This window comes from Numenius arquata, chromosome 6, assembly GCF_964106895.1.
Source record: "Numenius arquata chromosome 6, bNumArq3.hap1.1, whole genome shotgun sequence".
Taxonomy (NCBI): domain Eukaryota; kingdom Metazoa; phylum Chordata; class Aves; order Charadriiformes; family Scolopacidae; genus Numenius; species Numenius arquata.
The window spans coordinates 35,200,901-35,220,929 of record NC_133581.1 but is presented as its reverse complement, the minus strand read 5'-3'; the positions used below and the strand labels follow the sequence as shown (position 1 = coordinate 35,220,929).

The 20,029-nt window shown below is 39.0% G+C and overlaps 1 protein-coding gene across 1 annotated transcript in view; it reads right to left on the bottom strand.

Moving 5' to 3' along the window:
* CD44 (CD44 molecule (IN blood group)) overlaps positions 1-12,267 on the bottom strand; it is a 59,177-nt gene extending 46,910 nt beyond the window's left edge. The window contains exon 1 of the mRNA XM_074149128.1: positions 12,093-12,267. Coding sequence (XP_074005229.1) covers positions 12,093-12,153 — 61 coding nt within the window. The 5' untranslated portion in view covers positions 12,154-12,267. The remainder of the gene's footprint in view (positions 1-12,092) is intronic.
* Positions 12,268-20,029: the final 7,762 nt, after the last annotated feature.

Here is a 20,029-nt window from a genome sequence, read left to right as displayed (position 1 = left end):
ATGCTGGATAATAAAGAGAATGTAAAAAAAAAAATCTTGGAAGAAAGAGTTACCTGAAGAACAGATCATGGAAAAACTCTGAAGAGCTTTATTCACAGGCAATAATGAAAGATTAAAGTTGCATATCCAGCTGTGTGTACAACCTACTCCAGTTTCAGAGATGGAGAGTGGGTAGATCTCAATGTGTTCCTCTCCATAAAAGCCCAAGAAGTACCCAGCCATAAGTACGTTTTCAATAAAGGGATGACAACCGTGGTGTTCTTAGAAGCACTGGTAAGCATACTACAGACTATTGAATATAACTCGTGAAATGCACATTTCATTTCACTTGCTGAAGCCCTTGAAATTTCACTCCGTGTCACTCTATCCATCCATGCCCTACAGTCTCAAGTATCTTGAGATTTATACTGAAAATACTGACTAGCAAGAAACTTTCCTAAGATGCATGCAGGTTAGTTGTATCTCAAGCCAGACATTCAATTAAATTTCTTTAATAATTCTCACAGTCTTAATTTTGAATCTTTTATAACTGTTTTGGTAAAAAGGTTTGTTTAATGTACACAATACTGTTGCTATCACAAATGTGAGAATAATTATATGCCTTGGGTTTAATATATTTTTTCCTATTTAAAAAAAAATCATTTAAATTTAACAATTCATGAGAGACAGTGAAGATTTATTTCTGTGAGGGAAGAATGGGAAACAGGTATTGGCAGCGTGGCCTTGGTATTCTGTCAATTCAAATACTACATTAAATCCTACATATATTTAGACAGTGGAGATACGTAACGGCAATGCACTACTGTTTATATGTAATCATCCTCAAATTGTGAAGAATCATTTTGTCCCAAAAGTGCTGTAATCGTTGTGAAGCCAGTGATTTTGCTGCGATGCTTGTTGATTCTAGTAATCTTCTAATTAATGAGATCTAGATGGATTTTAGTAACAGTTCCAGAATTAAATCAATGTTTGAACAGCAAATGATACAGACAAAAACCTTAATCCAGTTACTGTGACTTTCATGATATTGGAAATCATCATGAAGTCAGAGTCAGTCTAAGCAAGAGTCAATTCAAACGGCAAAGCAGGAATAAGCCATCTTACTAAACAGAAAATCCTGGATAGGTAGTAATTTGTTATTAATAAAGCACCACAAGATATTCCCCCCCCCCCCCCCCAGGAAATGACTTACATTCTTGAAGCAAAATTCATTGAGTTGTCTGTCAAGTGCGCTAGACAAAACAAAAAACTGATCTTGTGTGGCCCGTTATCACCATGCTGCAATGAGTGTTAACAGCAAGTTATATACAGTACAAAAGGTGGATTGAGACCAGTAAGCTTCTAACAGAACTGAAGAGGAAAGCAACCTAGTAAAGGACTCAGAAGTGAGAAGATCTCTTCATGTACTTGCCAAAAATAAAAGTGGGAAGTTCTTAAACAAAGAACAGATCTCTCTTAGGAACAGCAGAAGTGGCTGACACAGTGTGGAACCATTTTTGCAGATGATATGCTACCAGTTGTTGTGTATAGATCCCATTTGTCTTTTTCAACAGTCTGAAAGCGTGTCTTAGACACACCTTACTATGTCAGTTCCTGAAACACTGCTAATTCAGCTGACTTTAAACTATTTGCTAAGGAAGGATGGGAGATACTGGGATATCTCCCAATGCAGCCATCAATTCAAGATACCAAACCACTAAGTTAGAAAACAAGAGACTTACATCAGGACTTGAACATATTGCTATGACTGTTATTGTGGATACATTTCTATCATGTTAGGGGTGGAAAAAAGGTGTTATTATGTTGCCTAGTAATTGCTGTGAGTCAACAGTAACGTGGTTGTGACAGGTGTTGATAAGTGGCATGACCTGAGCACTACGAGTAATGAAGCCAGATAAAGTATTTGACTTGATACTGTTAATAAATTCAGTGTAGGTCTGCAAAGAATGGGTTGTAAAGGTGTTTCAAAAACTGGGAAAATACTTAGCTCTTACTCATAAAGAGTATTTTCTCACATGGATTGTCCATCTGAAGTAAGGATTGCATAGTCAGGCTCAATGATGGATTGCCAAACAGTTAGTAACTGAAGGGAGTTTCCTGTTTTTAAGATAACAGCTTTCCAGACAATGCTCCGGTCCTCTGTACTTTTGTTCACTTCTGTACCAGTAGAAGAACATTTGCACAAGGGCTTTTTTCTTATGAATAATACTTATTTGTGCTGAAATAGCCCTGTATGTGGTATCATAACTGCTTTCTGAAATTCAAGCAAAAGAAGCAGTAATCTTGTTGATGGAATACTAGGCTGGGATTTAGGAGAAAATGTTCTATTTACAGCTATGTTGCTTTCTCTCTATTTTGCTTTCTCTCTGTTTCCCTACATATGAGGTGGAAATAAAATAACTGACTTCCAAGGGGCTACAAAAAAACCTAGCTGTTATTGTCTCCTATCAGCATATTTGTCAGTTCACTTCTTTCCCATTAGCTAGGATTATATTCACTCTGTTAAATAACACCATATCGAGACATAAAATTTTAAGTTCTATGATATGAATTTAAACAAATTCAGTGTAATTCCAACTGTGCTGAATGTGTTGATGAAACACACCAGAGAAGACAGTAACCCCCTATAGATCAAGTGCTGTAATATTTATGTGAACTCCATGTAATGCAAGAAAAAGAAACACTACACAGAACAAAATCTGATTCAGAGACACCACCTGTTTCTGAAGTGACACATTGAGAAAGCATAAGACATCAAATCTCTTTCAAGAAGTATTCAACTTCTTTTTCTGTGGTACTGAGAATAATACAGCAAAGGACAAGTGGATGGAATACATCTCAGACATATGTTGATGTCCAAATATTCAAATGTTTAAGGTGCTGTAGGATATACTGAGCAGAGACCACAGCATTTTGTTACTAATGCCCACCTTGAGCTTTGAAGATGTGGATGTGTATCAACAAGTAGATGTTATCCACGAACAGTCTTGTAGGTTATTAATGGATATAATCCTTGCTGCACCCAAGACTTTCAGTGCTGTGGCTCTGCTATATTTTTTTAATTGAATTGGGACAACATAGAAGCAATTGAAGAAAATAACCTTGCCCATACTTTATTTTGAAGGGTAACCTTGTCAGGTAGAGAAAGTTTTTTGAACTTTGCCTCCTTTGCTCAGCAAAGGAAATAATTAAGGAATTCGTTCATTTGCAAATGCAAAATTTTGGACAGCAATTGAACTGATCTTTAAGGGCACTGTTGCAGCATTTTACCAGTCTTGCATTGTTTTGTATGTAATATATTATGTGCTCTACACTAATTTACAATGACATGTATATAAAAAATAGGCATTGTTATACAATACAAATGAAGGAGAGAAAAGATCTCCAGTTCCAAAAAGAAACACAAACTACATATTATATGAACTACCTGGATAAAAATATACTTTCAGCAAAGCATTAACAGAAAAGAAATTTGGATTCAGTCATTGGTCTTAATAATCTCCAAGTCACAGGACATGCATCCTCCTGGAAAACTGGACAATCAGGCTTTTCTCTAATCCACATGAACCCACAGCAGCCAAAAATGCTGTCTAACACTTATGTCTGGAGATGCTCTGAAAAAAAATGAAAAAATGTGCTGGTCTTACCCTTTCATGATGCACTAAGATTGCCTCTGCTTCCCTGTTTTAAAAGCCAGTTAATGCTGTGCTCTGTTCAGTGTGAATACAAAATATATCATTACCAGATAATTTGTGAGACTTGGTAGGTCAAGGAGATGTTGAGAAAATAAAGCAGAACTGCGGTGATCTGTTCCCACCCAACAAGCAGCCAGGCAATACAGCCATAAGAAAAAGAACAAATAGGACTGACCTAATAGACAGAAAAATCATCATCCACACTCTGCGACATTTTTTACACCACAACAGTGAGCAAATGGATGCAGGGTTTTCTGAGGCAAGCCACAAAAGCAGGAAAGAAACTTCTCTCTAGGCAGGTGTCTCACATGCTCACAACATCTGCCTGCTACTGCTTTTAATACAAGAAATGTGAATGGGATAGCTGCCATCATAAAACCTTAGCTGTGGCCATTCAGTGATGAATGGGAACCACCAAGTTATCTATTCTCTGTAGCCTATAAAATGATTTTGTTACGTTCTGGAAAAAAAAAAGGAGTTTAAGAGTTTAGAGCTCAGTATGAAATTTCAAGAAAAGTATTTTTATTTTGTGTGCCAGAAGAGTTTTTTGCTACTCCCAAGAAGGCTCTTGCAACTTAAGAGTGTTATTTTGTTCTCCTGTCCTATTAGCCTGATGTTGAACATGACAGTTAAGTCAGACTTGCCAGCACAGTAGGCTGAAATCAAAACAAAGTCATAAAAAAATTTAAGAGAACTTTCTTGTCATTTGAGTCTTCTCTGAGGCCTGTCTCTTGGAAGAAGAACTTGGTCTTTACATTTCAATTTGCCTGAGAATGACTAAGCTGTTGAGCAAAAGTTTTAATGGATCAAATGGAGATAACCTTCTGTCACAGACACAGGCTGCCAAGAGTCTATCAGACAGATGTCCCAGAGAGACGGAGATGGGTTAGTGGGGAAAACAGTAAAGAGGTGTGAGAAACAGATAAAGCTGTTCAAAAGAAGACATGGACATTCAGAAGATATACCTGGGTACCACCTGGATATACTTAGTTGCTGCACAGTGACACTCAAACTTCTCTGGACTTGTAACATTCTGGCCACATGGCCTCCGGTGTCATGACCAGGTGGCCCACCTTCGGGTTAGAGACAGTGGGTCTGTTCTTGGCTCCTCCTCTGACTTGCTGGGTCATTTTATGTCTCTTGGCACTCAGCCTTCCCAGAGTATCAAGCCTTTATGTGCAAATACTGCCAAGATCTCAAGAAGATAGCTGATAGTTATCACTAGGAAGTATTGTTTCAAACAGGAGAAAAACTTGACTAAATTTAAGACATCATTCTTCAGTTAATTATTAAATCAATTTTAAAGTTCTTGAACCTAAGAAATATTAAGTTTGGCAGTAGGACACAAGATTTAAGTCAGTTATCATTTGCCAAACAGCTTCAAACATCACTAATCATAAATCAATGTCATGAATAAGAACTTTTTAAGAAAACTGCACTTCGCGTTTGCTGTTGTCTAAGAGAACCAAGTCCTATTGAACTGAAAATAGCTGCCAGTCTTCTGTTACTTTACTTCACAAGTAAACAGGATACAATTGTCAGAATGACAAAGAAAAGTTTTATCTGATTTTTATAGCAGAGCTGCTGGAGAATTAATTTGAACAGAATAAATATTATTTAATTTCCATGTTCTAAATGTTCCTTTATCTTGAATTTATGCATAAGCAATATATAGGAACAGAAAACAAAAACCTACATTTGTAAATATGAAGACTCATTAGCAAAAGAGGCTTTTTTCTGCACTTACATGCCTGAGTGAATGATGGAAAAGGGAAAGGAATGTAAATTAATAGAGGACACCTAATCAAGCTGGAGGAGGAAGAACAGGGAAGTGAGTGAACGCAAAACATTGAGTTCAGGCCTCACTCTCAGTGTCTTTGTTATTAATGAATCGTGTTTCTTTATAATTGGCAAATACTACTTTCCCTTGAACCTGCCCAGTTGACTATTCCATATTCCTTGTGCAGAAGCAGAGCTTCACCCACAGCGCTGTGATGGAGCTGGGAAGACCTGGCTGCCCCGAGCAGCAACGTACTTTATCGCTGCCCCGTTCTCCTCATTCCGCGATAGGGACACTCCATCTTATCTATAAGACGTGCATTGGCTGATGGCGAAGCATAGGTAAACAGATAATCACTACCATTGCAATCACCCCACAGAACCGTTGAACATTACATGCTGTAGGAAGAGCAGTTGCCAGCTTGCTTAGTCTGTTTTGAGAGGGCACGGGGGCTCTGCCTGCTCTCTGAAAAAGGCTGCCGTCAGGCTGCTCTGGCAAGCGTGGTACCAATCCTTGCTGATAAGCCTCACTGGTGGCAAGACATGTTCTCTCAGAGAGGCTGCCAACTTAAGGTTGGTGCTTGGCTTTTAGACCCTGATTTGGATCGCAGCTGGCTTGCTGCCTGGACAGAGCTCACACACATCTGCTCACAGGGTCCTAGGTGGCCATAGACCATATGCTGAGCTCTGTGTCAGACCATATGTTAACCTCTCATTTCTGGATGGGAATGCTGCAAGAAACTATTCATTACATCTACCCCCACACACCACACCCTGCTTCTTTACAAACAACTATCCATTAACAAAAATAACAATAAAAAAGCCCTCTAGGGAAATACACTTCTGAGAACCTGTTTTGCTGTGGGCCTTACTAACCTGCTGCCAGTGTCAGACATATATACTCAACAAAAGCTATGTCACAGAAGATGTTTTTGCTATTATACATTCTGTCAAGGGCAACTTCTTATTTAAAAAAGCAGGTATTTAGTAAAACAGACATTAAGTGTGTAGTTGATGATTGCTCACTAATGTCATTTTCCCAGGCAGCTGTCAGCCTGTACCCTGGCAACCCCTTTTATTGCCATCTCACATTGCTTTTGGAATGGTATCATTAGCAGAAACAGAGACGGAAGTTTTACCACAGCTGCTGTATGTCTGATTTTTTTTTTTTTTTTTTTGCAAGCACAACAGTCTCTTAGAAATTCCAGCTACTGAGTTCAGTCATCAATAGAAGGACAGAAAAAAGTGAAGAAAAAAGTGAAGAAAAAAGTGAAGAAAAAAGTGAAGAAAAAAGTGAAGAAAAAAGTGAAGAAAAAAGTGAAGAAAAAAGTGAAGAAAAAAGTGAAGAAAAAAGTGAAGAAAAAAGTGAAGAAAAAAGTGAAGAAAAAAGTGAAGTAATGTATTTTTCAAACTGCAAATGAAAGTAAAATTCAGGTCTTCTCTGTGATTTTCACTTTGAATTGGCATGCTCAGGCTTCCATGTTAGTAATTGCTGAAATTGTAGGTTATTCTTCAACTCCCTTCTGTCTTCTTTTTTTTTTTTTTCCATTTCACAATGGGAGGGTTGAAGGTTATTGTACTGAAATAAGATTGCTGCGTTATATAATGCTGCCAGTGTTGTCATGCAGAGGAACTGGAAAGTCCCAAAGCCAGAGCGTACAAAAAGAGTTCAATTATGTTCTTAACTGTAAGCACAGACTCCAAAAATTACTGCAGGTTTTGTTAGGCAGGAAAACAGTCACGGAAGTTTGAACTTTAAATTGTGATTAGCTGAACTTTTGATCTGACTGAAAAGATTCTCCAAGGAAAACCCCTTTTTCTCTCAGTTGCCATTTCACATTACTGCCTGCAGACTCATTCATAGGATGAGCTGCTCTGTCGTCCCTTGGGTGGGGTCAGCTCCAGCAGCCACAGAAAGGGAGGAAAATCACAGCCAGCTGCTACTGATATTACTGATGATGCCACTGTACGGAGGCATTTTGGTGGGGAGGAAACTGATAAACATTCAGAACTGACATAATCCTCTCTGCCATCAGTATAAGCAGTAGCCATAATGGTGACTGATAATTACAGTGTGTGATGGCTTTTAAATAATTATTACCTCCCTGAATGTGAGAGAGAACTGCTGATGAACTTCTGGTCTAGTCTGGAAAATGACGAGCAGCTACACCAAACCACCAGATATATCGCAAAGAAACCCTTACAGCTGAAGGCAAAGAACAAAATAGACTGTGGATGTGGGATCTACTTGGTAGCAACCATGATGTATGTTATCAAAGATATGTTGGTGACAAACCCAACCTCTGTCTTGATGATCCTCTCACTTTGATGGTCTTCAACTCAAAGTTTGAACTTGTGGGTGGGGGAGCTGAACTTTGAAGTTCAAACTTGTGGCTGCAGGGTGGGGGTTAAACCGCAACAGAACTTCTCTAGTCTAAGAATTCAATTTAGTGCTGAAAAATGAAATTTGATAAAGCATGTTACCAGCTGATGCTAAAATATCATGTGTTTTGAACACCATAAATTGTTCCAGTACAATGTTATATTGCTTTCAAAGTAGGCACAATTACTGTGGTGGGTCATGTTTGTTCCACGAGTACTTTCTCTGTGAAGTTACAGTACATTTAGCCTTCATCGTGGAAAAAGCAATTTTAGAGAAGCATTTGGCAGAGCACCTTCTCTCATTCTCTCACATTGGGTCCTCTTTTAAAAAAAAACATTACTGTTTTGTAAATAACGGAATACATGTCATGTGAAGTTGAGAATTATCATCTTCTATCTTGACTGCATTTTCAAACACTTATCCATTAATGCAGGAAGAGAAATGCGAGGCTAGAAGACCAGAAAACAAATGGAGAAGCCTTCTTAACAGCATCTCTGGAATTCCAAAAAACTATTAAGTTCTTGGACTGACCTATCCTCTCCATATATAAGAAGCTCTACATCATTTTTTCTTTGCTTCTCTACAATGTATTTCACTATCAGTCAACTACATTCATAACTAAAATTATCCTTTTATCAAAGAAGCGACAGAGTTACCAGAGGTCTTCTACTCCATCTTCTTACCCTGTTGCACAATCATGAATACCCAAACTGTCCTTTAAAGGCATTTATCTAGTCTGGCCTTATCTAATGTGTCCTTAAAAGCAATGTCTCTTAGCAATCTGTTTTCAAACCTAATTACTACTGCTGTCTAGTCACTCCCTCTGAATACCATCTCCTCTCTGGCAAGAACATTGCCATCTTACATTGTTTGCCCTTTGCTTTTTAATTAACCCATATCTCACAGAGACTCGCCAGAGCTTTTTCCTCCACCATGTCAGCAACGCAATTTTTAGTTTTTCTAATTTTTCACATTTCTATAGGCTCCACTCTTATTATACATTGATTTGATTGCTGCCGCTATCTTTTCTTATTTCCTGGGAGTTGCTATCCAAAGTAGTGGAAATGTCTGTAGAGGTTTACATTAGGTTCTTGTTTGGATACTGTGAGAATTTCAGATTTAGTCTCTAACTTGAAATCTCTAAGACTTCATGCTACTAGGTTTCATAACTATTTTTAGTTCCTTCCTGCAATCTACCATGCTCCTTGCCATACAACCAAACATCTCTTTGAGATCTACATTTTTCCTTGCTATATTTTCCTGCTCTCTTCCATAAGTTCTTTCATTTGAAATGGCAGTTGACCTTCAATGAAAGCACTTTTTTTACCCCTTCATGAAATTCTTGAGAATGCATCTTTTCTACAAGTATTTTAGCAGTAATGAGCTCATGATTCTTTCTGATGTTTATGTCTGTCTATCAGCATCTTGGGACATCTCCTCCTGATGGCGCATTCTTGCTACAGTAGAACCTCATGCATGTTTAGGTGCTAGATGAGTAAATGCAATATTAATAGTGTCTTCAAGTCCTGGTCTAAAAAAGTCATGGAAACTGTTCTGGGAAGAAAGACACAACAGGTACGGAGGAACATTTCATTTAACCTTGGCTAGAGCTACCAGTGGTTTTAAAGGCATTTAGTTTAAAAAGTTCTTCCTCAATTGTATGATGCTATCTTTCCTCATTAAGCCTTTCTCTGGCTTCCTGTTTTCAAGGTAATGGTTCCGCATTGTGGTGAACACCGGGAACTAAAGAATCAACAAACATTTCTCCAAAGACTGCAAGACAACCCTCTGCCATGGTTTGTTGGCTCCGTGCATGAGAGTATTTCTAGGGCAGGTATATAACCTTTCCACTAAATGATGATGGAAGTTCCAGTGAACTTTAATAAAGTCTAGTTACTTTGCAGCTTTGGGGAAATAGCCAAGATACACACTGCAAGGACTAAGTGAAAATAAACTAGCACAAAGAGCTTCTTCAAACTGCTTTATTTACAAATTTACATGATGGATATATAAGCCGAGGCAGGCAGGTCCCTTCCTTTGTGAATGACTGATAGCTGTAGTAGCCCTGTCTCAGAGCCTTAACTCCTAATGAGATTCTGGCAACCCCTCCAGTACTAATAGCTAAGCTCCTCACTCCTACTGCTGGACTCATTCTCCCTCTTTTCATTTCCTCTTTACTACTACTTGTATTCCAGCTTCTTCCAGTTTGGGGGTCAAAATTCTAGGATTCGCTTTGTATTAATCAAGGAAAACTTTAAGAGAAATATTTTTACATATGCATTATGCTCACAGGGGAAAATCTCCCCCCAGAATCATCATTAACTGAGATATCAGCATCTATATCCTCCTGGATCCAGACTCCTTAGACAACAAAAGTCATATCAATACCGTAGTACAGCTCACCCACATGTCAATGACAGTATGATCACAACAGCACAGTACTCAGGATGAGTAAGTTTTTCAGCTGCTCTCTATACCTCATATCTCATTTTTCCTTTAGTACTCACGTTAATGGTAATTTCAAGTCCTTTCTAATTTTGCCAAATTCTGTACTAAAAGAATCAAAATTCCAGTTCAGGAGCAGATCTGAATTTTGTCTTCAAGCAAGGTGTTTCCCAACAACAACGGCCATTACTCTATGATACACAGCAAAGTCACTGGCTTAAAAAAGAAAATAAAATCACCATTAACTGCTTTTTTGAAGTCACTACTGACTACAAAGTCATGCTGGAATGTACCACATACCAACTAAAATATATTGTAGCTATAGTCTAATACCTTGCTAAGCCACTAAAAAAACTTCCCTGTGGGGCATATGGGAAGTTTGGCATACTTTTTGTAACTATGCTGAAGACTAGATGATGGGGTTTTTTGCTATGTCTCACTGTAAAAACACATTACTCCTAGAGTCAGTGGAGACCCTGCTTCATTAGGATGCTCGGAGCTCATGAAAGGAGAAATCAGTTGAGTGTGTGGCAACCAAATAATTATAATACTTATGCAGCATACAAGACTTGGACCAAGCCAAGATTTTAAACACATCTCTGGCATACTTTATTTGCCTACAGTACCCCTGGCCTTTCTCTAAGGGCTTTATCCATATATCTGATTTTAGCAAGAGTGTTTTGGTACAGCAGATAGAAAAGCAATGAGGGTGCTTCAGCTCAGATCTGCACTGTTCACTCTGACACACCCATTCAGAGCCCAGCAGGGCTGCAACCATTACAGAAGTATCCCCTGCTGCTAGAACAAATGGTGTAAATATATTTACTATAAACACACACACAGCCCTTGGGTGACAGTGGCCATAAAAAATGTATTTTGTTAGACTCCTGGAACTGGTGAGTAGAAAAATAATGTAGAAGCATAATTTTTAGCCCTAACGACCAAACACCTTAAAGCAGGTTCTATCGCAGTGAGAGTCTATTAAAAGCATGGCCGTTTCCCTCAAACAGGGTTGAGCCCGCGCCATGTGACATTTCAAAAGCATTTTGTCATTCTGGACATACAATTTTTAATTTTTTTTCTCTGTATTAACGTTTCTTTTAAAAATACAAGTATGTGAAGCAGATAACCAAGCTACAGAAAGTTAACTGATAAACAACTTTGTGGTCACTTCTAGCCCCCTTTGTTCCAAAATCTCATCAGTCAACCCCAGAGAAACCTTAGGAAGTCAGAAACCAGCATGCTTGGCATAAAAGCCCTCCAAATTTCAGTCACGGGTCACTGCAGTTATGTTTCTGTTCAGCGAGGCTGTGTCCAGACGCAGTGCCTATTTATTAGCTGTTAGTAAACTCACGTAAACTCAAGAATGCAGTTGTTGTATGCCGGGAGGGGGGTGTGTGTGTGTGTGTCCTCCTCCCCAGCCCCCCCTCTTTAATGTCTGCAAGGGAGCTGGGAGAGCCACCTAAGTGTGTAGCAGCAGCCTCACTGTCGAACCGAGCTTTACCAGAGCTACTCTAAATTCCCTAATGTACTTCTGTTCTTAGTTTAAACTTAACTTTTATGATTGACAATTCACTTTTTATAGATCTGGAATTGCCCTTCACAAGCAATCGCAGCTTTCCGTGGCTGTACGAACCAGTATAGCGGCCGTTACAGTTCTAAAGCACCTTTGATAACTCTTACAAATAATAAAGCAATAAAGCTGTTAGCTGTGTAGCAGAAGAGCACTTGCTGTCTGAAGCATAAACTTATCAGCAATCTTAAGTGTTTTCATTCATAAAAAAACTTACGTGTTTCCGCCAGACAAAGCTTCAGCAAACATAATCCAATAGCTGCCCACAAGTTGGTCATTGTTTTCCCAGAACTGTTTCGCAAAACCAGAGATCCTTTCCAGCTGCAGAGAGAAGAAAAGCCCGGACGCTTGTGAAGCCCGTAGTCAATGAGTCTGAAGTTTGCTGCACTTTTTATTCTGATTCAAAGGAACTGAAGTAATGACATAACTGGGAGGGGGAGCTCCGCCAGGAGTCACACCCATAGCGCAGCTCTGTTCCCCGGCGGGGCGGGGGGGAGCTGGGGCTGACTGAGCGGCGAGGCTCCAGTTTTAAAGAGGCGCTAACCCTCCCCTTCTTACCCAAGTAGGGTCGAAAAAATTTGTGTAATCTCTCGTGAGTTAGCTCAGAACGGCACTGTTTGTTATAAGCTTCTCCTCCCGAATTTCAAATCTCGTTATTGCTTTATTCTTATAAAGCACTAGAGTTTCTGAACCCCAGCAAAGCATCTACAACTGCCTGGATGTTTCCCCAGAATATTTTGCTTACTTTGTCCCATCTCACCAATTTCTCTTTTTGCAGGTCAATTTAGAGCAAGCAAAATGCCTGCTCTGCAATGAAAATTTCTGAAATGTTTCTGTTCATGCCTGGAAGATAACTTCATGCAGAAGGTAAGTTGAAGCCGCTCTGTCTCCCATAGCCTGGGATACCCTTGGCTTCTCTGCACAGGGTGCTCCAACAGACATGGGAGCTGATGCCAGTGCCAGCAGTGATACTGAGGACTAAGGCTGGTATTTTATTGTATTGATGGTATGAGGTACAGAAGGAGTTATTCCTCCTATTCTCTAGATGCCACAGGAAATTCCTGGTGAAAACATCAAAGCCTCTGTAGATAAGCGAAAGGCAAGTCTGTTGTGTGTCTTAGCAATTTCTCGTGGTGCCTCCATACACTGATCTCCCTTCGGAGCTGCAGGATTGCAACAGTGGTTTGTGTGCAGTGGAACGAGGGGTTGATCAGGAATCACCCAAGCCAGTACATCTCACCTCTAACAACCAACACATGGCAATGACCGACATCCGCTAATGCTCCAATTGCAGTTTCACTTGGCAAATTTGAAATGAATAGCTCTATATCAGATTACCATTTTGTCCATCCTCCCACCTGAAAGAATTTTCTCATTAATTTTTAATCTCTGTTAACACAATGGAAAAATACAAACAGGTCTTTCCAGCCACAGGTACAAGAACATTACACAAAGAGGTTTTCAGGACTTTGCCTTTTCTTTGACTTTTGACTTAGAGACAGCTGACTATCCTTTCCTCAAGCAGCCAAATTTTTAGCAACAGGTTCCAACAGGCTTTTCCAACAGGTCTAGAATATCTGATGGGACAAGGTGAAAAATCTTTCCTTAAACCAGAGGGGATCTTTTTATTAAGAAGCTAGCAACTTTGAAGTTACAGATAAAATATGTTTTATCCAGTAAATACACTGCTTTTTCTTTTGAAACAAATGGCTTTAAAAGCAAGGAAAAAACAATCTCTTAAACACCTTCCTGTTTATAGTAGTGGAAAAGAAATATTTCTGTGAATTCCTGTACATTTATAGCTGTACGTACTTTGGCATCGAAATATATGAATGATGTTTAGTGGGATTTAAAATGCTGGTGCACAGTTAATGCATGTTGAAAGTTTACGAAGCATATCTTCAGTTGCTAAATGACTTTTAAAATTCACCCCTATGGATGAAACAAAAGAATGGAATAATCGATTGAAATTTAGGTATCTTTAAGTCTTACTTTTTGATGAACATAAAATATCTCTCTGTTAACATCCTGTATTCACAATTATATGGAATGAAAAAATGAAAATAAGTTTTCTTTGGCGCAGGTAAATAGAGAATAATGTTCATTCCAGGGATATGGGCAAGTGTTGTGAAGGCAAAAGTCATATTTTACCAGGAGCGGAAATGCCTAGTCTCTTCATGGTCTGAAGTTTCTAATTCTAGCCCTTCTGACATTTGATTATAAACAGGTTGTTTTCTCAATACTGAATATTTTTTGGTATGCATCTTAGACTTCTCAGTGCTTCTGTGTGTGTTTGGCAGGGGTGGATGGCATTCCACTTTGGAAAGTCTCTTTCTTGCCCTATAAAATTGGGCTAAGATTAGAACCTGTTTAGACCAGGTGTATGGGTGTGTTAGTACCTAACGCAAAAGGAAAAGACAGATGCATATAATAAAAACAATTTATCAGAGTATGTCATTTCATGTGATAAACCACAGAATAATTCATAACTGTATGTATATAACACGTAAGTTTGTCCGTTTCACATCCCATCTGCTTGCTTACATGTCAGCCTAGGACACACACTTGCATTTCAACACACTGAGCCCTTCAAAGAGCTGCCATTAACAAATAAACAAACAAACAAATAAAAGACACAAAAATATTTTCTTCTTTCCCACCCAAAAAAGGAATTTTTCCACTAAAATATGTTGGCCTGGGGTAGACAGCAGTCCAAATTTAGCCTGGGTACAGGGCCTGATGCTACCCAGAAAATTTAGACATAGGAAATGTACAGCTCTGGGGAAAGGTTTTTTGGTTTGGGGGGTTTCTTTGTGAGAAATACAGAATTTTTCCTTTAGCTTGGAATAATCTTAAGAAATAGGAACAGAAAAATCCTAAAGCTAATCTTTAGCTGAGGAAATGCAGCAGAGCATCACTTTAAATTGAGCCTATCAGTTTATTTCCATTGTAGATTTGTTCCCATAACATTATTTTTAAAAACACAAATCACATGGTTAAATGTCTGAGCTTTTGGAATTTGCTTACTCACTTGGTAACAAGCAGTTAAATTACTGGCACTAAAAATTTGTAAAATAATAAATGGTACCAAAAAGAGAATGAAACAATACAACTAAAAAGGATAAAACCCCAGCCTTTAAAAAAGTATTTTTCTGTGAAGCCTTTGACACAGTGATGTTGAATCTATGATGGTGCAATATAGTACAGGGACAGCAAAATAACTCATTTGTGATTTAATCACATACATGAACTGTAGCCAGCACCAATTAATTTTTATAAAAATCCTATTAGCGAGTATATGTGTTGGACCCCTAGAAAAGAACAGGCTTACAGCAATATAAAGAGATGTTTTTGGAGAGGCTGAAATCCTGACCTAGCTCAAGTCAAAGGCCAAAATTCCACTGAATTCAGTGGGGCAGCCTCTCCCTGTAATATATATTTATTTGGACCAGAAAGTGGATGTACCTGAATGTACAATGAGAAAAATGACACAAATGATGATTGGTTTCACTGTCAAATGGGAACAATTGAAACGGGGGAAGAATGGAGTTCTGTTTCTGTCAAAATAGCTGGCATTTCTGTTGTAAAAATCATAAACTTCCAAAAAGGAAGCTCTCTAATTTCCTAATTTGAAAACCTTTTTTTTTTCTATTGTCAGCAGAAATACTTTTTTTTTTTTTTTAAATTAAAAAAATACTTTTCTGAACATATTTTGGTGTAATTTTCAAGATTGTTATGGGGAGTTGAAGAACATAGTCTTGGTGAATATAAAAAGCACAAATCTCGTTAGGTGATTCTGGTCATAGCAGCACACATTTTACATAGACTACAGCTGGTGTGTGAGACTGGCTGAAAGTCAGTTTCAGGGAAGGTGGGAGGATTTTATACCCATTTAACTGTAATCTCAATAAGATATGATATTTTTAATAAGATTTCCTCCTATGTCCTTAGACTGCAATCTTGTTTCCTGCATTTCAGACCAAATTTAATTTCCATGATCAACACTGGAACCAGATTTTGTAATGGAAACAGTTGTAAATGCTTCAGTGTAGAAAATCCTGTACTGCACACTTTTCTTGGCCTCTGAGTGCTGATGGGAAGGCAGAAGAAAAGCCTGTGCTGGTTTAAGCCAGAAAAGCTACTCTTTTGTCTGGAGGGCAAAGCACTCCCTTGGGAAGTCGGGCACCCGGTTCTACTTCCATCAACCTTTTGTTCCTAGATGTAATTTACAGTCTGTGTCCTGCAGAGAGTTAGGAAGATGAACAACGTCTCTTAGTTGTTTACTTCTGAAAAAGGCAGCAACCCAGATTGGCACCTACCGCATGCATTCATCAGCCTGTTTTACTGGTTTGCCCCAGATCCCTAAACAACTCACTGATCCAACACAGGCAAAAATCTTAACAGCCAGAATTGCTCAAGTAGGCCATAAGAAACTCTTTGCACCAAGGTTTCTCCTCTGGCAGACCATGTGGCCCTATCAGCTTTCTTGTTTCTAGCACCATCCCGAAGCACCCAGTCCCTGCCTGACTCGTGTGGCTCCCAGCAGAGCACAGGCAGGAAATCACGAGAGCAGTCTCCATCCGCAGCTTTCACATCACTACACCCCGTTAGTTACTCCGTCACTGTGGAGATGGGGCAGGAAGCCTGCACAGCAGCAGCTGCCACCATATGTCCAAGCATTTCATCACAGACATGCTGAATGCACCAGTGACTAATGGAGCCACAAGCAGTTGTGCAGAGGCCTGAGGGGTGGGAGAAGTACAGGGGAACTGAGGGGAGAAGGGGAGACACGTTTTCTCTGTAGGTGGTTTCAGTCTGTCCCTGACTCTCCGTCCCCCTGGTCGGCCCTCCCAGCACACACCGCGCAACAGGAGCCTGGAAACCAGTATATCAGAGCATGAGCTGCCATCTTTGCTCTAAGTGTTCTATATTTCCACTTTTGTTCCATTTGCAGTTTAACAATAGGTAAATCAAGGTTATATTGGGCCATCTCCAGGATGTGCTCTTTATCGTCTACCTCACTCTCCTCCCACTGTCTTTTGATTCTCTTCCTTTTGATTTTGCTTCTTGACCTCTACCTTGACTCCTCTATCTTGTCTCCATCATTTCTCCTTTTTCTTAGCCCCCATCCTTTCTCACCCACTTTCCCTTCTATGAAGCAAGTTGGAATAATTAAATCAAACATTTAAAGTTCCAGAAGAGCAGGTGAGCTTTAAAATGCAAACGTTCACACGACTCAGGAAACACTTGATATTTGCATAAATTTACATACTTAACTGTACCTACAGATAAATCTTTACGGGCTCTTATGCCTTATATGGACCTGAACAGAGCCCTTCAAAGTCAAGGGAAGTTTTCTACTGAGGAATTTTCAGTCAAGCCAGCCGTGAACCGGGTTTGGTGTAGTCCCAGTATCTGTATTACAATGTCTGCCTAGTATGTTACATTTTTCCCTGTATATATATATAATCTGAGAGGATAAAGGGATTACATCAGATTTATAGGCACTGATAAAATATTTTGCTATCTAAAGAAAGTAAGAACCAAATTTTAGTTGGATTTATTCATGGAACAATTTCTGTTCACACTAGGTCTGTTTGTGCCAGACTTGCCATAGCCACATATAACACAGCCACATTTAGGCTCTGCCCTAAACATAGCAGTGTGGGAATGAGTAGTTAAGCCCATCTTTTCCAGTTACGAAGAACGCTAAAACTAGACCCGGCCTGTATATAAACAGAAACTTACTGAGTTTCAGCAGTCTCCCTGTTAGTCAGTTTATGACCCCTGGAAAGGTGGAAAGGAAGGAAAAGTATCCTAATTTTAGACCATAATAGGCATGTTTGTTTTCAGAGGTAAAGTCGTGGTTCCAGTCTGGCTCTAGGAGGGAAGGTGCAGGTGTGTGCACATTATACAATGAACAGGGTGAGGAGTCTGACAGGCACAGCAGTGCTAGGTTTTGGACTGCTAAATTTGCTGGGTAAAATACACACCAAGCAGTCTACCCGTCTTATATGGCTTTAGGTAATGCATTGCTACAGCAGTTGCATCTTCTTCCTCAAGCGGGCAGTCCTATTGCTTTATTGGATGTGCAGACATCAGAGGCAACTATCATTTTGCCCTTCTCCCACTGCCCCAGAAATATAATTTTAAACCTTGTTAGTCCTGCAGGTTACATGTTAAACATAGTCAGGAATCGATAAACTTGGCTCCTCCTGGTCCAACATCAGCAGCTTGTTTACTGAGATTGAATCCTTTCTGTCTGGGCATATCCAGACAAAGACCAAACTGGAGAAAAGGGAGCCCAAAGAAGTGCCTTGGGTCCAAACGTCACTAAGTGCCCCTCCGTGGATGGAGAATGCACAAGGCAGGAATCCCTCTCCGTTTGCCCCTTGGAGCTCACTCAGAGTCTGTAGAAGTGGCAGTGAGGAAAGCATATTTAATTTCTGAGATCTACATAATTTTTGTTGAAATTGTCAAGGAAAATAAGTTATGACTTCTGAGGGAAACTGCTTTCTCTATATAAATGTCATGGTTTGGGCTGGACTGGCCACTGAAAGCAAAAGAAGGTAATTCTGGGTGACTCTACAGGGAGGAGTTTTGTGTGAGACTGGGACAGAGGCACAGAAAATAGATTTCATAAAATTAGTGAGACAGAAACTATGGTTTTGCATGTTTCCATGTTCCTGAATTTCTGGTAGAAAAATAGATAAGGGAGGAGATGAATTCTATTACAACACAGTGAGTTGATCTTAGAGCTCAGAATTGTCATGCTAGACCACACATCCATTGCCTACTTAACAACTTGGCTTAAGTATCAATGAATGCCAATATTTTAGAAATGAAAAATAAGCACTCATTTGGGATACTATTACATAGTTGGTAAAAGTTCAATTATGTATTTTTAAGAAAAAAAATATTACCTTGAATATGATTTTGAAAATTTACTTGTATTCAGTTGCAGTCCTTTTGCATTGCCTTTTGAGAAATGTTTGAGATGACAGGATCTACCAGCAAGAGATATTCGTCAGACAGAAATTCTATACAGGAAAAAAGAAATTGAATGATTTATGCAACTGTAAATTACAAAATTTGCACTATGCTGGTGATTTTTTATAAATACCCTAATCATGGCACAGTATCACATGATCGTCGTTGCTAACCAACCTCATATAATTTTTTGGTTCCCGCATACTACTTTTTCAATCACCTGTGATTCATTGGTAAAGAAAATATTTGTTCAGGAATTTACCAGATTCTTCTGAATAATGCATGTCTAAAATATTTGCATTGTATTCACAAACTTTTAATTTGCAGAAATGTACAACTGCCAATAAATAGTGTATTATGAGTTATTTGTTCACCTTTAGAACATTACTTATATATGCTAAACATTTTATTGAAGTGTTGGAAGGATTAAGCAGGTCATGTCTGAACAGCACTTCGAACAAGTCAGATCTGGAAAGCTATTAAGACTCCTTGAGATGTTAAAGTTTCAGCCAACTTGCACTGAATTTACAAGAAGTGATCTATGTCTGAGTCATCTGAGATTTCAAAGATATGATGTAAGAGCAAATTCAGTGATATGCAAAAGGATATAAGAAATAGCAAGAGTCTGCAGTTTATCTGCTGTTCATTGTACCTGGAAGTCCCATCAGTAAAAAGCCCCTTTTTCTATCTTTTGCAACATACATTAAGATAAAGATTTTTATCCACATAAAGATTAACAGAGATTCAAACTCCACTCAGTTTGCTTTCTATAACCAACCTTTCTTTAATTGTGACAAGAATTTAATGAAATGTTTCCCTAGGGGAATGGGTAGGAGATGCAGACATAATAGAAGGAATAAAAAGCTGTCCTGTTCTTCTGATAGTCTGGTACTATAATAAACTCTGCACACCACTATCTAGCAAGCAGGAACTGCTAGCCGATGCCACAAAAAGAATATTGTACCAAACAGGTTTTTGAGAGACTTGGGACAAAAAGGAATGTGTTAAGTGCTCTCCTGCGAAGCTTCTTTCCCTTATACAGGAGAAGAGTCACTGGTATTAGTTAGCTCAGGAAGGAGAGACCTACATCAACATCAGCTCTTACAAATGTATTACTCCCTAAGTGATGAATTATATGAAACATATCTCAAGGGGCATAGATGT